This window comes from Monodelphis domestica, chromosome 5 (genome assembly GCF_027887165.1).
Source record: "Monodelphis domestica isolate mMonDom1 chromosome 5, mMonDom1.pri, whole genome shotgun sequence".
Taxonomy (NCBI): Eukaryota; Metazoa; Chordata; class Mammalia; order Didelphimorphia; family Didelphidae; genus Monodelphis; species Monodelphis domestica.
The window spans coordinates 199502901-199516559 of NC_077231.1; the positions used below are offsets into that span (position 1 = coordinate 199502901).

A 13659-nucleotide genomic window follows, 5' to 3' on the forward strand; every position below is an offset into this window, starting at 1 on the left:
ATATATTCCCACAGTAAAGTATCATGGGTTTAGCTTCCTTTTTTTTTTTTTAACTAGACCTTTGATTTCATGGACTCCGACTAATATAAAATGGCACCTTCTCTACAACTTAGGGTCTGAAAGAATTGCCTGGGATACTGAGGTTATGTAACTTGTCTAGGGCACACAGCTATATGTCAGAGCTAGGACATGAAGTCAGGTTTTTCTGACTCCATCCAGGTTTTTCTGCCTTTTCGGTACAGTAGAATACAGATGTTCAGTTTATAAATATTCTTATGTAACAGTTCTCTCAGTCTGGCTACCTTATGAGAGAGATGACATTTTTAAAGATCCTGGGAGTTTTATTTCTTCTGAGTATTGAAAAAAAATAACATTATATTGAGAATGAAAAGTGGATTTTTCTCTGATGAATAGGACTTTTTTTGTTTCTCTAGAAAGACTGGAGAGGTGGACAAAAAGGACATGGTAGGACTTCCCCTTTAGAGAAAGTAGCAACATGACCTTAGCCACCACCCTAAAACATTACCTTTCTGAGTCACCAGAAAAAAATGGAAGGGATAAGAGGGAAGTTTTTATTTTTTGTTTTTACCTTTGATCAGGAGGCTGGATCACTGAAGAAAAACCCATTTGCAGGAACTGGCAGTCCTTATCCCTTTCCTGTATTTACTTAAAGATGGGTACAATTGTCACTTATTTCTAGGCACATTCTTTTGTTCTATTAAAGATTGTATCTCATGAATCTAATCAGCATCCTCCTAAACACTTGTGGTTTCTCATAAAGCCCATCCTTTACATTTCTTTATGTCTGTTTGTTCATGATGAGGGTCGATGTGGAACTCTGAGAAATTTACACGGCAGAGTGAGCTTTCCTATAAAAGGGCTGATATCGCAACCCCCAGATCATTGCTAATTTTCTTTCTCTCCCTGTGGGGCATCATCACAAGTCATTCAGAGCTTTTGTAATTATACTTCTATAGGCAGAACTGTTACTTACTCAGAGCCTTTTAAATCTGTCTCATCAGACTTTGAACCTAGATTTTAAAATCTATGAAGGACTGTTCAGCTTTTTTTGTTTTTTTACTCCTGGGGTATATGGTCAAAAAGGTTTGGATACCATTGCCAGCCAGTTCTAGAAGCCTGCTTAGCAGTAGTCCCTAGTGTAGGCTATAAGCTTTTTGCTCTGTGAATATGTCATATAGAGGATGATGAATGTTGGTGTTGTATAGCAAATGACAAGAAAACCCAAAAGCTTCAAATGTATGGGAGAGATTTATGGTAGACGAATAGTAAAGCCTCAAATTCATATAACACTTTTACCTTTGAGAATTAAAAGTATTAATATTAAAATTCCATCATAAAAGTACTTTAAAAGAATATTGTGAGTTGGTATAGGCTATATAACCAGATCTGGAGGTAGCGGCATGAGGGAGTACCCATGGTATATTTCTAAGTTTAAGCTATATTATTAGCATTTTCTCCATGACTTTCTCAAGTCTAGACTATCAACTAAACAATAAATCAAATCCTGATCTGTAGTTTGCTGATTTTAGAAATGTAAATACTCACATTGAAATTTTAATAATTGGCTCTCTGAAGCTTTAGCACACATCTCTCGTTGTACTATAAGTATGAAGAATCAGAGAATCACTCTTGGAATAGTTATTCAGGTTATCAAGGTCTTCTAGTACAAACAATTAACTGATATAAGAGGATTTAAGGGGACCTTAAACCATCCTTCACAAGTATCCTCTAGAGTCTAGACCCTTAAGCACTTTGAGTAGTAGAGAATTCACCACCTTAGAAGGTCCTTATAGAATTTTTTATTAATGAAAAACTTAAAAATTTATTTTTCAGATGAAGCATTTATTTCTCCACCCTCCCTCATCTTTCCCCCCAAATTAAAAAAAAAAAGAAAACCACAACCTTGTAATTAAGTTGCATAGTCAAGCAAAACAAATTCCCACATTGATCATATCCTCAAAAACATGTCTCATTCTGCATCTTGTTTATTAACTCTCTGTCAGGAAAGTAACATGTCAAAATTGTGGCTGGTCATTGCATTGATCAGAATTCTAAGTCTTTTAAAAGTTCATTTCTTTACAATGTATTCGTTGTATAAATTATTCTTGGTTTTGCCCATTTTACTCTATCAATTTCAAGCAAATCTTAGGTTTCTCTAAAACTGCCCCCTCATTATCATTCTTCCTTATGATCTGTTAATTCTAAAGGGGCAGTTGGGTGGCTTAGTGGATTGAGAGCTTGGCCTAGAGTTGGAAGCCCTGGGTTCAAACGACCTCAGACACTTTCTAGCTGTGTGACCCTGGGCAAGTCACTTAACCCCCATTGCCTAGCCCTTACCACTCTTCTACCTTGAAACCAAAACATAGTATTGTTTCTAAGAGAGAAGGTAAGAGTTTTTAAAAAATCCAACTATTAAAAATTCTTGCTTAAATTACCTGAAATATATACCTTTCTCCCTTCCTCCTCTCTTCTACCATTGTTCCTGTTTCTGCTCTTAGGAAGCAGTTTACTTTTTTTTTTTTTAGCATGTAGCCCATTATATTTGTGAAGCTCTCCCCTGCCCTTCTCCCCTCCCCCTTCCCTGATTTTCTTCAAGGTAAGCACCCTCAGTTCCTTTCCATAATCCTCAGACATGGTTAAACTTGCAAGGGTGTATTAGAATTCTCAGTGTTAGCATTTACATGTAGGAAATGTAGCTACAAATCAGGACTTGATTTAGCATTTTTTGGTAGACTTAAGAAAGTAGTAGAGAAAATGTTACTAAAATTATATCTTGTAGTGCAGAAAGCCAGTTGTTTATATTAGTTTTACAAGCACACCCTTGGTTTTTAGTCCTCTCACTACTCTGATCACTTCTCCAAACACAATATAGGTTTTTAGTGTCTCTCTTAAAAGATAGTACTTAGAACTGAACACATTGTTGTATTCATAGAGTGAACTGAACTGAATTATAGGGATCTGACCAGTGTTGAGTAGGACAGGACAATTACCTCCCTTGTTTAGGAGTGGTATATATGAAAAGAAAAGGTGACACGTTGGAGAATGAGAGGCAGGTTACAAATGGACAGCCTATCCAATAAAGGATATCCTGAAAATCTTAGTGCAGTATTGAGCTTTGAGTTGAACTCCATATTAAAAGAAGTAGAGAATTATTAGAAATGATAATGACGCAGCTTAATCAAGCTCCATCGTGCTTCTTTACAGAGGTGGGGAACTGTGGGCATGGAACACTACATATGTCAGACCTTTTCCATATCTCGGTCAGTTTTGCTGAACTGTTTGTTCCTCTATTTTTTTATCCTTTGTTATAAAGCATGACTCTCTGGTAGTGGAAGCAGGGAGGAACAGTAGATATGATATAAAATTACATAAGTGGAAATGATGTAATTTTTAAAATAAATAAAATGTATTTTTTAAGACAATAGAGGAAAGTCTAGTCATTAGATTGTTGTTTTATGGTAAGACACAGATGAGCATCACACAGGCTTGCAAAAAAGAGCATGCAATCAAATAATGGTAGCTCACTCAAGTATCAGAATAATTTTTAGGACATTAAACTTCTATTAATATTGCCTCCAATTACTTTTTGCTTTCCTGAGCATCACCTCACACTGCTGACTCATACTGAGTGTTTAGTCATTTAAAACCTGGAATATTTTCTGCATGAATTGCTTTGTCTTCTTGTTACAATGTGTGTGTGTGTGTGTGTGTGAGAGAGAGAGAGAGAGAGAGAGACAGAGAGACAGACAGAGACAGAGAGACAGAAGCCCAGGAATGTAGATACTCCTACTAAATCAATCTTGTCAAATGTGAACTTCACTCTAGCTTGTCATGATCTTATAATCTAATTATATCAATAAGTAAATGAACTATCTCTCCCAGCTATGTAATCTACAAATCTGATGAGGAGAATATCATGTCTCCAAGCCATTGATAAAAAACGTTCAATAAAACTAAACTGAGACCTATGATGACACACCACTAGAGGTCTCACTATAGCTTTGTTTTTCCCTTAACTCGAAGTTTTCAAATTTTTTGGTTTCTGGAACCCCTAACACTTAAAATGACTTTGGGGATCTCCAAGGGTTCTATGAGCAAATACAGAGAATCACTGCCCCTTGTATTGCTTTGTAAATGTGGCCTTCTACTACTTAAGAATTTACTTAACGTATTCATTATATAGTCCACAGCTCTCCACTCTGTTCACATAATTATTTGTCTAATTCTTTGCTGTAATCTAAGTATTTATGCAGAGTATTTGTCCAAGCATGTCTAAAGCACTGCCCTGACCTATCAGTCTAGTAACCCTATTAAAAAAGTAAATTAGTAAGTGTGCCATAATTGTTTTAATAGAATCTAAATTCCTTCAATATTCCACTTAAAATTTTGCCAAAAATTGATATCAAGTTCAAAAGTTCATATTTTATAGTCCATCTTCTTCCACTTTTTAAAATGCAATATGATATATGCCTTTCTTCCATCTTCCAGTTCCTCTTCAATTTTCCACAATTCTTCAGTGGTCATTCTACAAACTCTTTTAGTACCCTGCAGTGTAAGTCTTTTAGTCCAGGAGACATGAACTTACATCAGTGAGGTATTCTCTTAATATCCCCATATCTCTTTTGGGGCTTCAATTTTCTCTTAGTCACATTTGTTTTTCCAGTAGATCTTCCTAGTCAGAGAAAAGATAGAAACAAAAAAGGAGTATAGTAGCTCTTTCCCAGATGATGGTTTTCTTCTTCTTGGAAAGCCTTAAGAACAGGCTAAGTATCTACAATGGAATGGTAAGTACAGTCTTGTCTGCTTGGTTTTAACTCTAAGAACATAATACTTTCCCCTAGGATAAATTCATCACCTGAAATTTCATCATCATGGAAATCGGTTTAGCTTTGGTACTCAGCACCTCCTCTCTACCTTTCAAGAATATCATGCTCTCTCCTTCCAGGTGCCCTTTGGTACCATGCACTCCCCTTTCCAGTTTCCTTTTGTGCATTGCCTCCCCCCATTACGAGGTAAGTTCCTTGAGGGCAGGGATTTTCTTTTTTTAAGATATTTTATTTTCCCAATTACTTGTACATTTTCCAAAATTATAAGATCCAAATTGTCTCCTTCCTTCCCTTCACTCCCCATGCCTGGAGATGGTAAGCTATTTGATCTGGTTTACACATGTATTGTCATGCAAAACATATTTCCATATTGGTAATTATTATGAGAGCATTCTCACATAAAACCAAAATCCCAAAATAAAAACAAACGAATGTGAAAGAGAATATGTTTTGATCTGCATTCTGACTCCAACAGTTCTTTCTCTAGAGGTGGATAGCATTCTTTATCATAAGTCCCTCAGAATTTTCCTGGACCATTGTATTGCTGAGAGTAGCTAAGTCTTTCACAGTTGATCATCATACAATAGTACTGTTATTGTGTACAATGTTCTCCTGGTTCTGTTTATTTCATTTTGCATCAGCTCATGTAGGGATTTCCAGTTTTAAAAAATCATTCTGCTTATCATGTGTAAGGGGGGGGGGTTAATTTTTAAAGGGTTGGACTTGATTATTTAAGAGTTTGGCCACCAGGAATTTAATTAATTCCAGAGATTTTATTTATAATTTATTTACAAAATGTAGAAAGACTGAAGCAAGAAATCAAAGAGAAGATAAGATATCTAGCCTGAGCACTAAGTAATTTACTACTGGCCCCTCTGGGTAGGGAGAATTAGTTTCAGCCAGCCTCAACAAAGCCAAGGACCTGAGAAGTCTCTTCAGAAAATACAGCAGTTAAGAGTCAGCTTTTCACTCACCAAGTGTCAGTCCAGTCAGCAGATCCTTCTGCCCCTCTTCACCTGTCTCAACTCAAAAGCATGAAGAATTCCTCCAGTCTCCACTTCCAAAAAATGAAGAATTCTCTCTCACTGGAGGTTCCCCTCCAAGTTGAACTCCTCTCCAAGAATCTCAAACTCTGTGTAGCACTCTCTCTTTTAAAGGCATTTTCTCTTGCTTCACTTCCTCTAATTCCACACCTACCAATCACAGCTGACATTCTGCTCTAGGGCTGCCCAGAAGGCAGTTAGTGGATTCTGATTCATTACCCACTATTGCACACATGGGTCACAGACGTCCTACTTCATGATTAAGTGGAATATTTGCACTTTTGGTGATTAGATCTAAATGGGCAAATCTTTATACTTTTAAGTAGGGTGTTTACACTTATGGGGATTAAAATCTAAAAATAGACATGAGTTACAATTTAAATCTTCACAATCAGGGAAGAGCTAAGTACCTTCATTGTTACAATCAGGGGATAGCCAAATCCAATCTTCACACATGTCTTATGACAATAATATTTCATCATCAACATATACCACAATTTATTCAACCATTCCCCAATTGGTGGACATCCCCTGCATTTCCAGGTCTTTGTCACCAAAAAAAGAGGTGATATAAATAATTTTGTACAAGTAGATCCTTTCCCCATTTTTATGATCTCTTTGGTATAAGACCTAGTAGTAGTAGTAGTAGTAGTATCAGTATGGTATGCACAGTTTTATAGCCCTTTTAGCATAGTTCCAAATTGCCCTCCAGAATGGTTGTATTTGTTCACAACTCTACCAACAACATCCCATTTTTGCCACCTCCCCTCCAACACATCCTTTTCCTTAATGTTATATTGGCCAATCTGATTGATGTGAAGTGGTACCTAAGAGTTGTTTTATTTTGCATTTCTCTAATCAAGAGTGATTTAGAACATTTTCCCATATGATTATTGATAGCTTTAGTTTTTTCATCTGAAAACTGCTTGTTCATATCCTTTGACCTTTGTCGATTGGGGAATGACATCTATTTATTTTATATCTGACCTAGTTCTCTATAAATTTGAGAAAAAACACTTATATCAGAAACATGCTATAAAAATTTCCCCCTAATTTGTTGTTTCCGTTCTAATCTTGGTTACATTGGTTTTGTTTGTACAAAAACTTTAATTTACTATAATCAAAATTATTTATTTTATATCTTGTGATGTTCTCTATCTCTTGTTTGGTCATAAATTCTTCCCTTCTCTTCTGGATCTACCAGGTAAACTATTTTATGCCCCCTAATTTACTAATATAAAAACCCCTTTATGTCTAAATTATATGCCCATTTTGACCTTATCTTGGTATATGGTGTGAGATTTTTGCTCTACACCTCGTTTTAAGCAGGGACTTTCTTTTTCTTATTTGAATCTCTAGGTCTTAGCACAGTGCATAGCACATAGGAGGCACTTAATGTATGTTTATTGAATGAATGAATAGAACCAAAGGGATGAAGTGAATAACTCTTCTATTGCTTAACTTCTCTGGTGACTTTACATGAAAGCAGGGGTTATGGTGCCACTACCCATTTCCCTAGACTGTTTTGGATTAACAAGAAGCTCTCTAAAAGTAAATGCACCCATAATACACTTATAAGTTTAGTCTGCATTATTAACACTTTCCTATCACTTTCTTAGGTCTAGGCACTCAACAAAACAATAAATGAAGTCCTAATTTGTAGGATTTGTAGATACAGAGGATTTAATGATTGCTCTTGCAAACTGATTTGAGCTGACTCCAGTAACACCCCTGTAACTCCATCTAAAATCATACATAGTAGGTGGGGGTGGGGGTGTAAGATTTTTTTTGGATATCATGTAGATTACTTTCTCCCTAATTCTGAGGAGTGGGGGCATGGTGTTCACCCCAAAAGTAAAGTTATGAATGGATCCTCTCAATCAATGTCTACTCCATTTGTTTAAAGTATAGAATATGGAATTTAGCTAAAAAGAAAGGATGGCTTCCAGAGGCAGCTCCAGAAAGGGAAAAGTTTTTTTAAATTATGTCTGCCCTGAAAAAAACATGTTCTTTCCCTTTCTTTCACTCTCTATTTCCTATCTCCTATAGAAATCTGGACCTTCCAATAAGAACTAAGACATTTCTCAAAAGGAAACTTTATCTTCCCCTTATCATACTGGTGAAAAGTCTGTTGCTTTTTCAACTTTGTATCTTTTGGCACAGTGCCTCAAATTGAATAGGCCCTTAACAAAATTGTATTGAATTGATTAAGAGGGAATAGAACAGAATTTTAAAATTATTTAAGGCCTAGAGACCTCCAAGTTGTATCCTGACAGTAGGGTTATTCCCTAATTTGAGTGATGGTCAAGGTTGGAGTGATGTTATTTTCTGAATGCCCCTGCCATGCCTGAGACTAGCCAACATATGTATATGTGTGCAATACACAAACACTTTCTCTGTCTCTTTCTCTGTTTCTCCATCCTCACTGTTCTCACTCCAGAAAAATGAAAGCAGTAACAAGCTTTTCATCATTTTCCTATTAAAAAACAAAAGATTTTTATTAGAGATAGGAGAAAAACATGTCAACAGGAATCTTGTCAGCTCTACCTTGAAAAGTAGATAAACCTTAGTCTACAATTGCACAATGAACTGAGAAACAAGGTCTTGGGAACTGAAGGGAGGACTTAAGTTATTGGACAAGGAAAGGTTGTTTAAGTATCAGCTAACCGATAAAGGCTGGAAGAAAAGAAACAAACAAAGATTTAGAGATGAGATTTTCTTAGGGTTTAACTAATTAACCTGGGGAGAGACAAGGTATTCTTTACTTTGAACTTTTATTTTCCCCCAGATCCTCACAAAAAGCAATCACTTTACTGATGAAGAATATGAGGACAAGAGGAGTGAGTCACCAAAAGTGACACATTTTTTAAAAATTATTTTATTGTATTTTCAGTTTCCAATTTTCTCCCACCTCCCCTCTTCTACCCACTAAAGAAAGCAAAAACAAACAAAACCTATTACCAACTGTAGTCAAGCAAACCAATGTCTGCACTAGCCATGTCCAAAAAAAGGAAGAAAGAAAGGGGGAAGGGGGAAGAGGTAGGAAAGGAGGGAAGGAAGGAAAAGGAAAAATGTGTTTTATCTGTACTCTGATTCTATTCCGTCTCTTTCTGGAGGTGGGTAGTATATTTCATCTTGAGTCCTCTGTTATTGTGATTGGTCATAATGTTGATCAAAATTTATAAATATTACAAAATTGTTTATCTTTACAGTGGTGTTGATACTGTATAAATTGTTCTAGTTCTACTCACTTTATTTTTCATCAATAAAATTTCCCAGTTTTCTCTGGAAGCATTCCTTTATTTCTTACAACACAATAATATTCCATTACATTCACATATCATTATTTTTTTCCATTGCCATTAGTGTCCCAGTTGATAGCCACTCCATCTATTTTCAATTCTTTGGCACCATTTTTTTTAAAAAGCTGCTATATAAATATTTTTGCACATATTGTTTCTTTTTTCTCCGCCTTTCATTTCTTTGGGATATAGACCTCTTAGTGTTTCAGTCTGGATCAAAGAGTATACACAATTTAATAGCTTTTGAGGATGTTTAGTTCTAAATTGCTTTTTTAAATGGCTAGACCAGTTCCCAGCTCTGCTAACAGTGCTTTAATGCATGTGTTTTCCTAAAGTCCCTTCAACATTTGTCACTTTCCCTTTTTGTCAATTTTTCCAATCTGATGAGTATAAAATGGTATTTCGGAGTTGTTTTAATTTTCATTTCTCTAGTGATTAGTAATTTTGAACATTTTTTCCTCTTGGCTGTTGATAGGCAAGATAACACAATTAGTGAATGGCAGAGTCAAAATCAGATTTCAGATCTCTTGACTTCCAACATGGTACTCTTTCCTCTAAACCATAATACTTTCTATTCCATTCTTCTCTAAATCATTCCAATTCTTGGAGTGGAAGGGGATGGCAATGGCAGAAGAGGGAGTGAAAGGTATAAAGACAGAGGATAGGGATGGTGGGAAGAAAGGCCAAATATCCAAGGCAGGAAAGGGTATCGGTGACAAAGGTATGCTATATCCAGAATATGAGGCTCCAGGGGATAGTTGTCCTGCAGGGACAAAGAGAAAAGGGTAAGCCGTGTGCTTCCCAATCCCTCTCACAGAGAAGGAAGAAGAACTAAGATATTTCATTACTGAACTTCAAACCAATGAACGTTTTGCAATCAGCCCTTATCCCCAAATGTTCTGAGGCTACCCATCATGAAATTAGGGATACTCAAAGCGAAGGAGACTGGTCCTTCCCCAGTTTTATGCTCTCTCAAGAGAGGGAGTGATGAGGAGCTGGATTCGGCTTCCATTTTGACCCCAGTTTGGGGTTATCTGCTGATGGGTTGAGGAAAGTTAGCCCCTCCCTCTTCATGACCTGAGAATGGGGAAGGAGGGAGGTGAAGGCGGCTTCGGGTTCTTACCACCATAAGATTCTTGCCAAACACCAGGAAAGGCATTACTCGTATACCTTTCTGATGCTGTTCCCAAGCATGGTTGATATTGATGTATTTCTGTGGATGTAGAGGTAAGAAGAGGAGGCATAGGCAGACTGGCTTGGGACTGCTAGGAAGAAAAGAAGAAGGGGGTAAGAAATTTGGCATACCTTCCTATGCCTACAGATCAGTGGTCCTGGAAAGAAATCATTATCACTCCCACACTAGGAAGGTTAGAATTAGTCCTTTGGCCTCTCTAAAACAAATGAGGGGAGGAGGGGCTGAGAGATCACCTGGACCAGCCCAACAGCCCTCACCCACTTTTTGGTACCTGTGTGGAAGCAGTCCATTTGGAAGTCTCTTCTGAAACCAGACCCTGGGAAGTAACTCCAAGATTGGAGCGGATCTGCACAGAACACGGAGCTAGGAAGAACAGGGAGAGTAAGGTAAAGGTAAGTTTCCCTGTCCAGTAGAGAAGGGGAGGACGTGTGGGGAAGAGGCATGGATGGACTGGGTGGCAGGAGAATTGGTGGGTGACTATGAACTTGGAATGCCAGGAGGATCAAAGATCACCTGCGAACTGAGTTTCCCACTTCAATTTCTCTTCCCTTCGCCATTTGGCTCTTCGGTTAGAAAACCAAACCTGAGAATTAGGATGGGATCAAATTAGTAACTGCTAACTCCATGGTCTCTCCCCATGTACTCACACTAGTATTCCCGCTTGAGCTCCTCTTCCCATCCCTTTGTCTACTCAGGATGAGAGGTCCCTTCAGCACTCACTCTGCCAGATACTAGCATCTCACCTTCACTGTAGCCTCAGGCAAAGACATGGCCTCAGCTAGCTTTCCCCGGGTAGCTGGATCAGGATACTGTACTCTCTGGAACTCTGCCAGGAGACTCGAAGAGTGAGGGCATGAGAGATGCAACACAAGAGGGTAACAGACGCCCATCCTCAATTCCATTAAACCTGGCTCCCCAAAGCAGGGCCGCCCTCTAACTTCTTTTCTTGACCTCAGGGTCGCCACTGTGACTTGTACCCATCCCTACTCCCACCCTGATTGCCCCAAGAAGATTCCAGGCCAGTAAGGCCGAGCTTCCATCATCATAGGTTAGTATTAGTGAGGCCAAGGGCAAGTTTTCTTCTAGGAGACCACTCAGCACCCTCCCCTCCCCTTCCTAGACCCAGCACCTTTTTCCAGGGCTGCAGCCTGATATGGGGTGAAGATAGTTCGATTTCGCTGGCGAGTACCTGGCCCGGTCCCCCGAGGGGCTTCAGCACCACTGTGGGGAAAATAGAGACCTGGAGCAGGGGAAGCTGCAGGGAGAGAGGAGTGGCTGATCGTTAGTACCTGGCAATAGGATCTCTAGCATCTCAAAGCTCCTGGGGCAATGACTGGAGCTCAAGGGAAACCTATTTGCTGATCGAGCAAGGACAAAAAGATTCATGGGCAGAGGAAGGCCAGAAATGTCACAGAAGCACTCATCAGGATTACTAGGCTGGCCCAAGTTCCAGGTGATGGGTCCTGGAATGTGGCTCTGGGGAGACACTCTTAAGAGTCCATCAGGGCGCAAATGGCCCTTTTCTCCTACCTGTTTCCCTTCCTCCCTGACATCCCTATATACCAATTAATTTCCCACCTTGCAGTTTGAGTTGGGCCCAGGGAAGCCTCTTGTCTTCTTGTAAGGCCCTCAAAATACGGTTGATGGAAGAGACCTGGGATATATAAGGATATATGAGACTAACGGGGGCTATACTGAAATATGGCTGAAATTTACCCTAAGGTCTAGGTATTTCTTTTGTTGCCAAACCCTTCTGTATTCTTCCACCCTTTCTTTTGTTAGCAATCTCCTTCCCCATGTTTGCTAAATAAGAGTTGTCTTCTCTTTCTCCCTCTCTTAAAAAGCTCTTTTCCTTTTCCCATTGCTTTTTCCCCCCTCTTGCCCACCTTTTCCAGGTGATTAAATTCCAATTCCCATAGAACTCAGGGAACCTGGCTCATTTCCCTCCATGCAACCCAGTGGTGGCATCTCACAGGGGCCATTCAGAAATGAGCCTCTCTCACTGGGTGGGAACAAATACTCACACTGGGCGTCCTGTCTTGGGTGCAGAGCCCTTCAGCACATAACTGGTGACGGATCTCCCAGGCAAAGATAGTGGGGCATTCACCCTTGAGCTGGGCAATACGAGCTACTACAGGGGCTGTAGCCAGTCGAGGTTTGCTTCCCCCAATGCCCTTAGGCTCCAGGGTACCTGTGCGGTAGTATCTCCCCAGAATCTTGCTCACACAGCCATTGGATACCTGGATAGAGTGGGAAGATGGAGAGGGACACAACATGGAGGAAGGTATTGCCTCTTTTCAGAGGAAGCCTCTCAGGTAAAATAAGATTCCAAGGATCAAAGACAAGAAAATGCTCCAGAGGATAATTTTGCCTTCAGGAGCATCCTCTAGGAATGAGTGTTTCATAAGAAACTAGAGCCAGTTTCCTATTCAGCTTCCTGCCCACCAGTAAGTACCTACTAAAGTACTAGGTTGATACTCACTTTGCCTTCTCCAACTTGTTTCTACTAAATCCTACCTTGAGGCTTCTGGAGATGTCACAGGGACGAACTCCACTGACTGCCAGCTTTACAATCTGCTGTCGGGTATCCTGGGGCAGAGGTCGTCCATTCACAAAGACTCCTCCTAGCTGATTCACACTACTGACCCCTGGAAGAAGCAAGACATATCATAGACTGCAGGGGCTTTCCCTCTGCCCCCTTGCACTAGGGTACCCTCTAGGATGGCATGTCTTAGGGCCAACCAGCATGACTTCTGAGTTGGTAGGGCTCACCCCTAGGGGCCAGGTTTCCACTCTAGGGCCTCTCAAAGATATCACTTCCTTCTCCCTGGAAAATAGTCAAGAAGTCAATTTTTTCCCATTCAGTCATGATTTTCTTTCAAGTCTAGGGATGGTAGAGAAAGGATGTAATGCTAGGGAAGACGATGTTGTTCCTCATTACATCAGTAAAGGGTAGTCAGAATTGGGAGAGGAAAAGTCCTAAATGGATCAGCCACCCCGCCCCTTCCTACTTTAGCTTTCTCAGGATTTCTCTTACCGTTTTGCTGCATGGCCTGGGATGATTTGCCTGACTAGAGGAAAGCAGATATGAGGATCAGGAACATTTAGAACTGGGCCTGTAGTGATATAGAAAATTTGTAGACATCTATCTGGCCTCATATACTTCCTACTTGTGTGTCCCTGGGCAAGTCACTTAATCCCAATTGCTAGCTATTGTCACTTTTCAGTCTTAGAACTAATGCTGTTAGAAAGTAAGGGAAAAGAAAGAACAT

General features: G+C 39.4%; 1 protein-coding gene across 1 annotated transcript; it reads right to left on the bottom strand.

Moving 5' to 3' along the window:
• Nucleotides 1–10222: 10222 nt before the first annotated feature.
• On the bottom strand, nt 10223–13437 carry PAX4 (paired box 4). The gene is made up of 9 exons (XM_056800657.1): nt 13425–13437; nt 12905–13035; nt 12412–12627; nt 11966–12041; nt 11517–11642; nt 11131–11213; nt 10901–10970; nt 10659–10750; nt 10223–10405 (listed from the first exon to the last, which is right to left on the bottom strand). Exons 1-9 carry the CDS (start codon nt 13435–13437, stop codon nt 10223–10225), a joined length of 990 nt encoding a protein of 329 aa, XP_056656635.1.
• Nucleotides 13438–13659: the final 222 nt, after the last annotated feature.

Coding starts and splice junctions, on each gene's coding strand:
- PAX4 (XM_056800657.1), bottom strand. Junction 12,042..12,411: donor CCCAAGACAGGACGCCCAGT/GTGAGTATTTGT, acceptor TATATATCCCAG/GTCTCTTCCATCAACCGTAT. Junction 11,643..11,965: donor GGCCCAACTCAAACTGCAAG/GTGGGAAATTAA, acceptor CTCTCCCTGCAG/CTTCCCCTGCTCCAGGTCTC.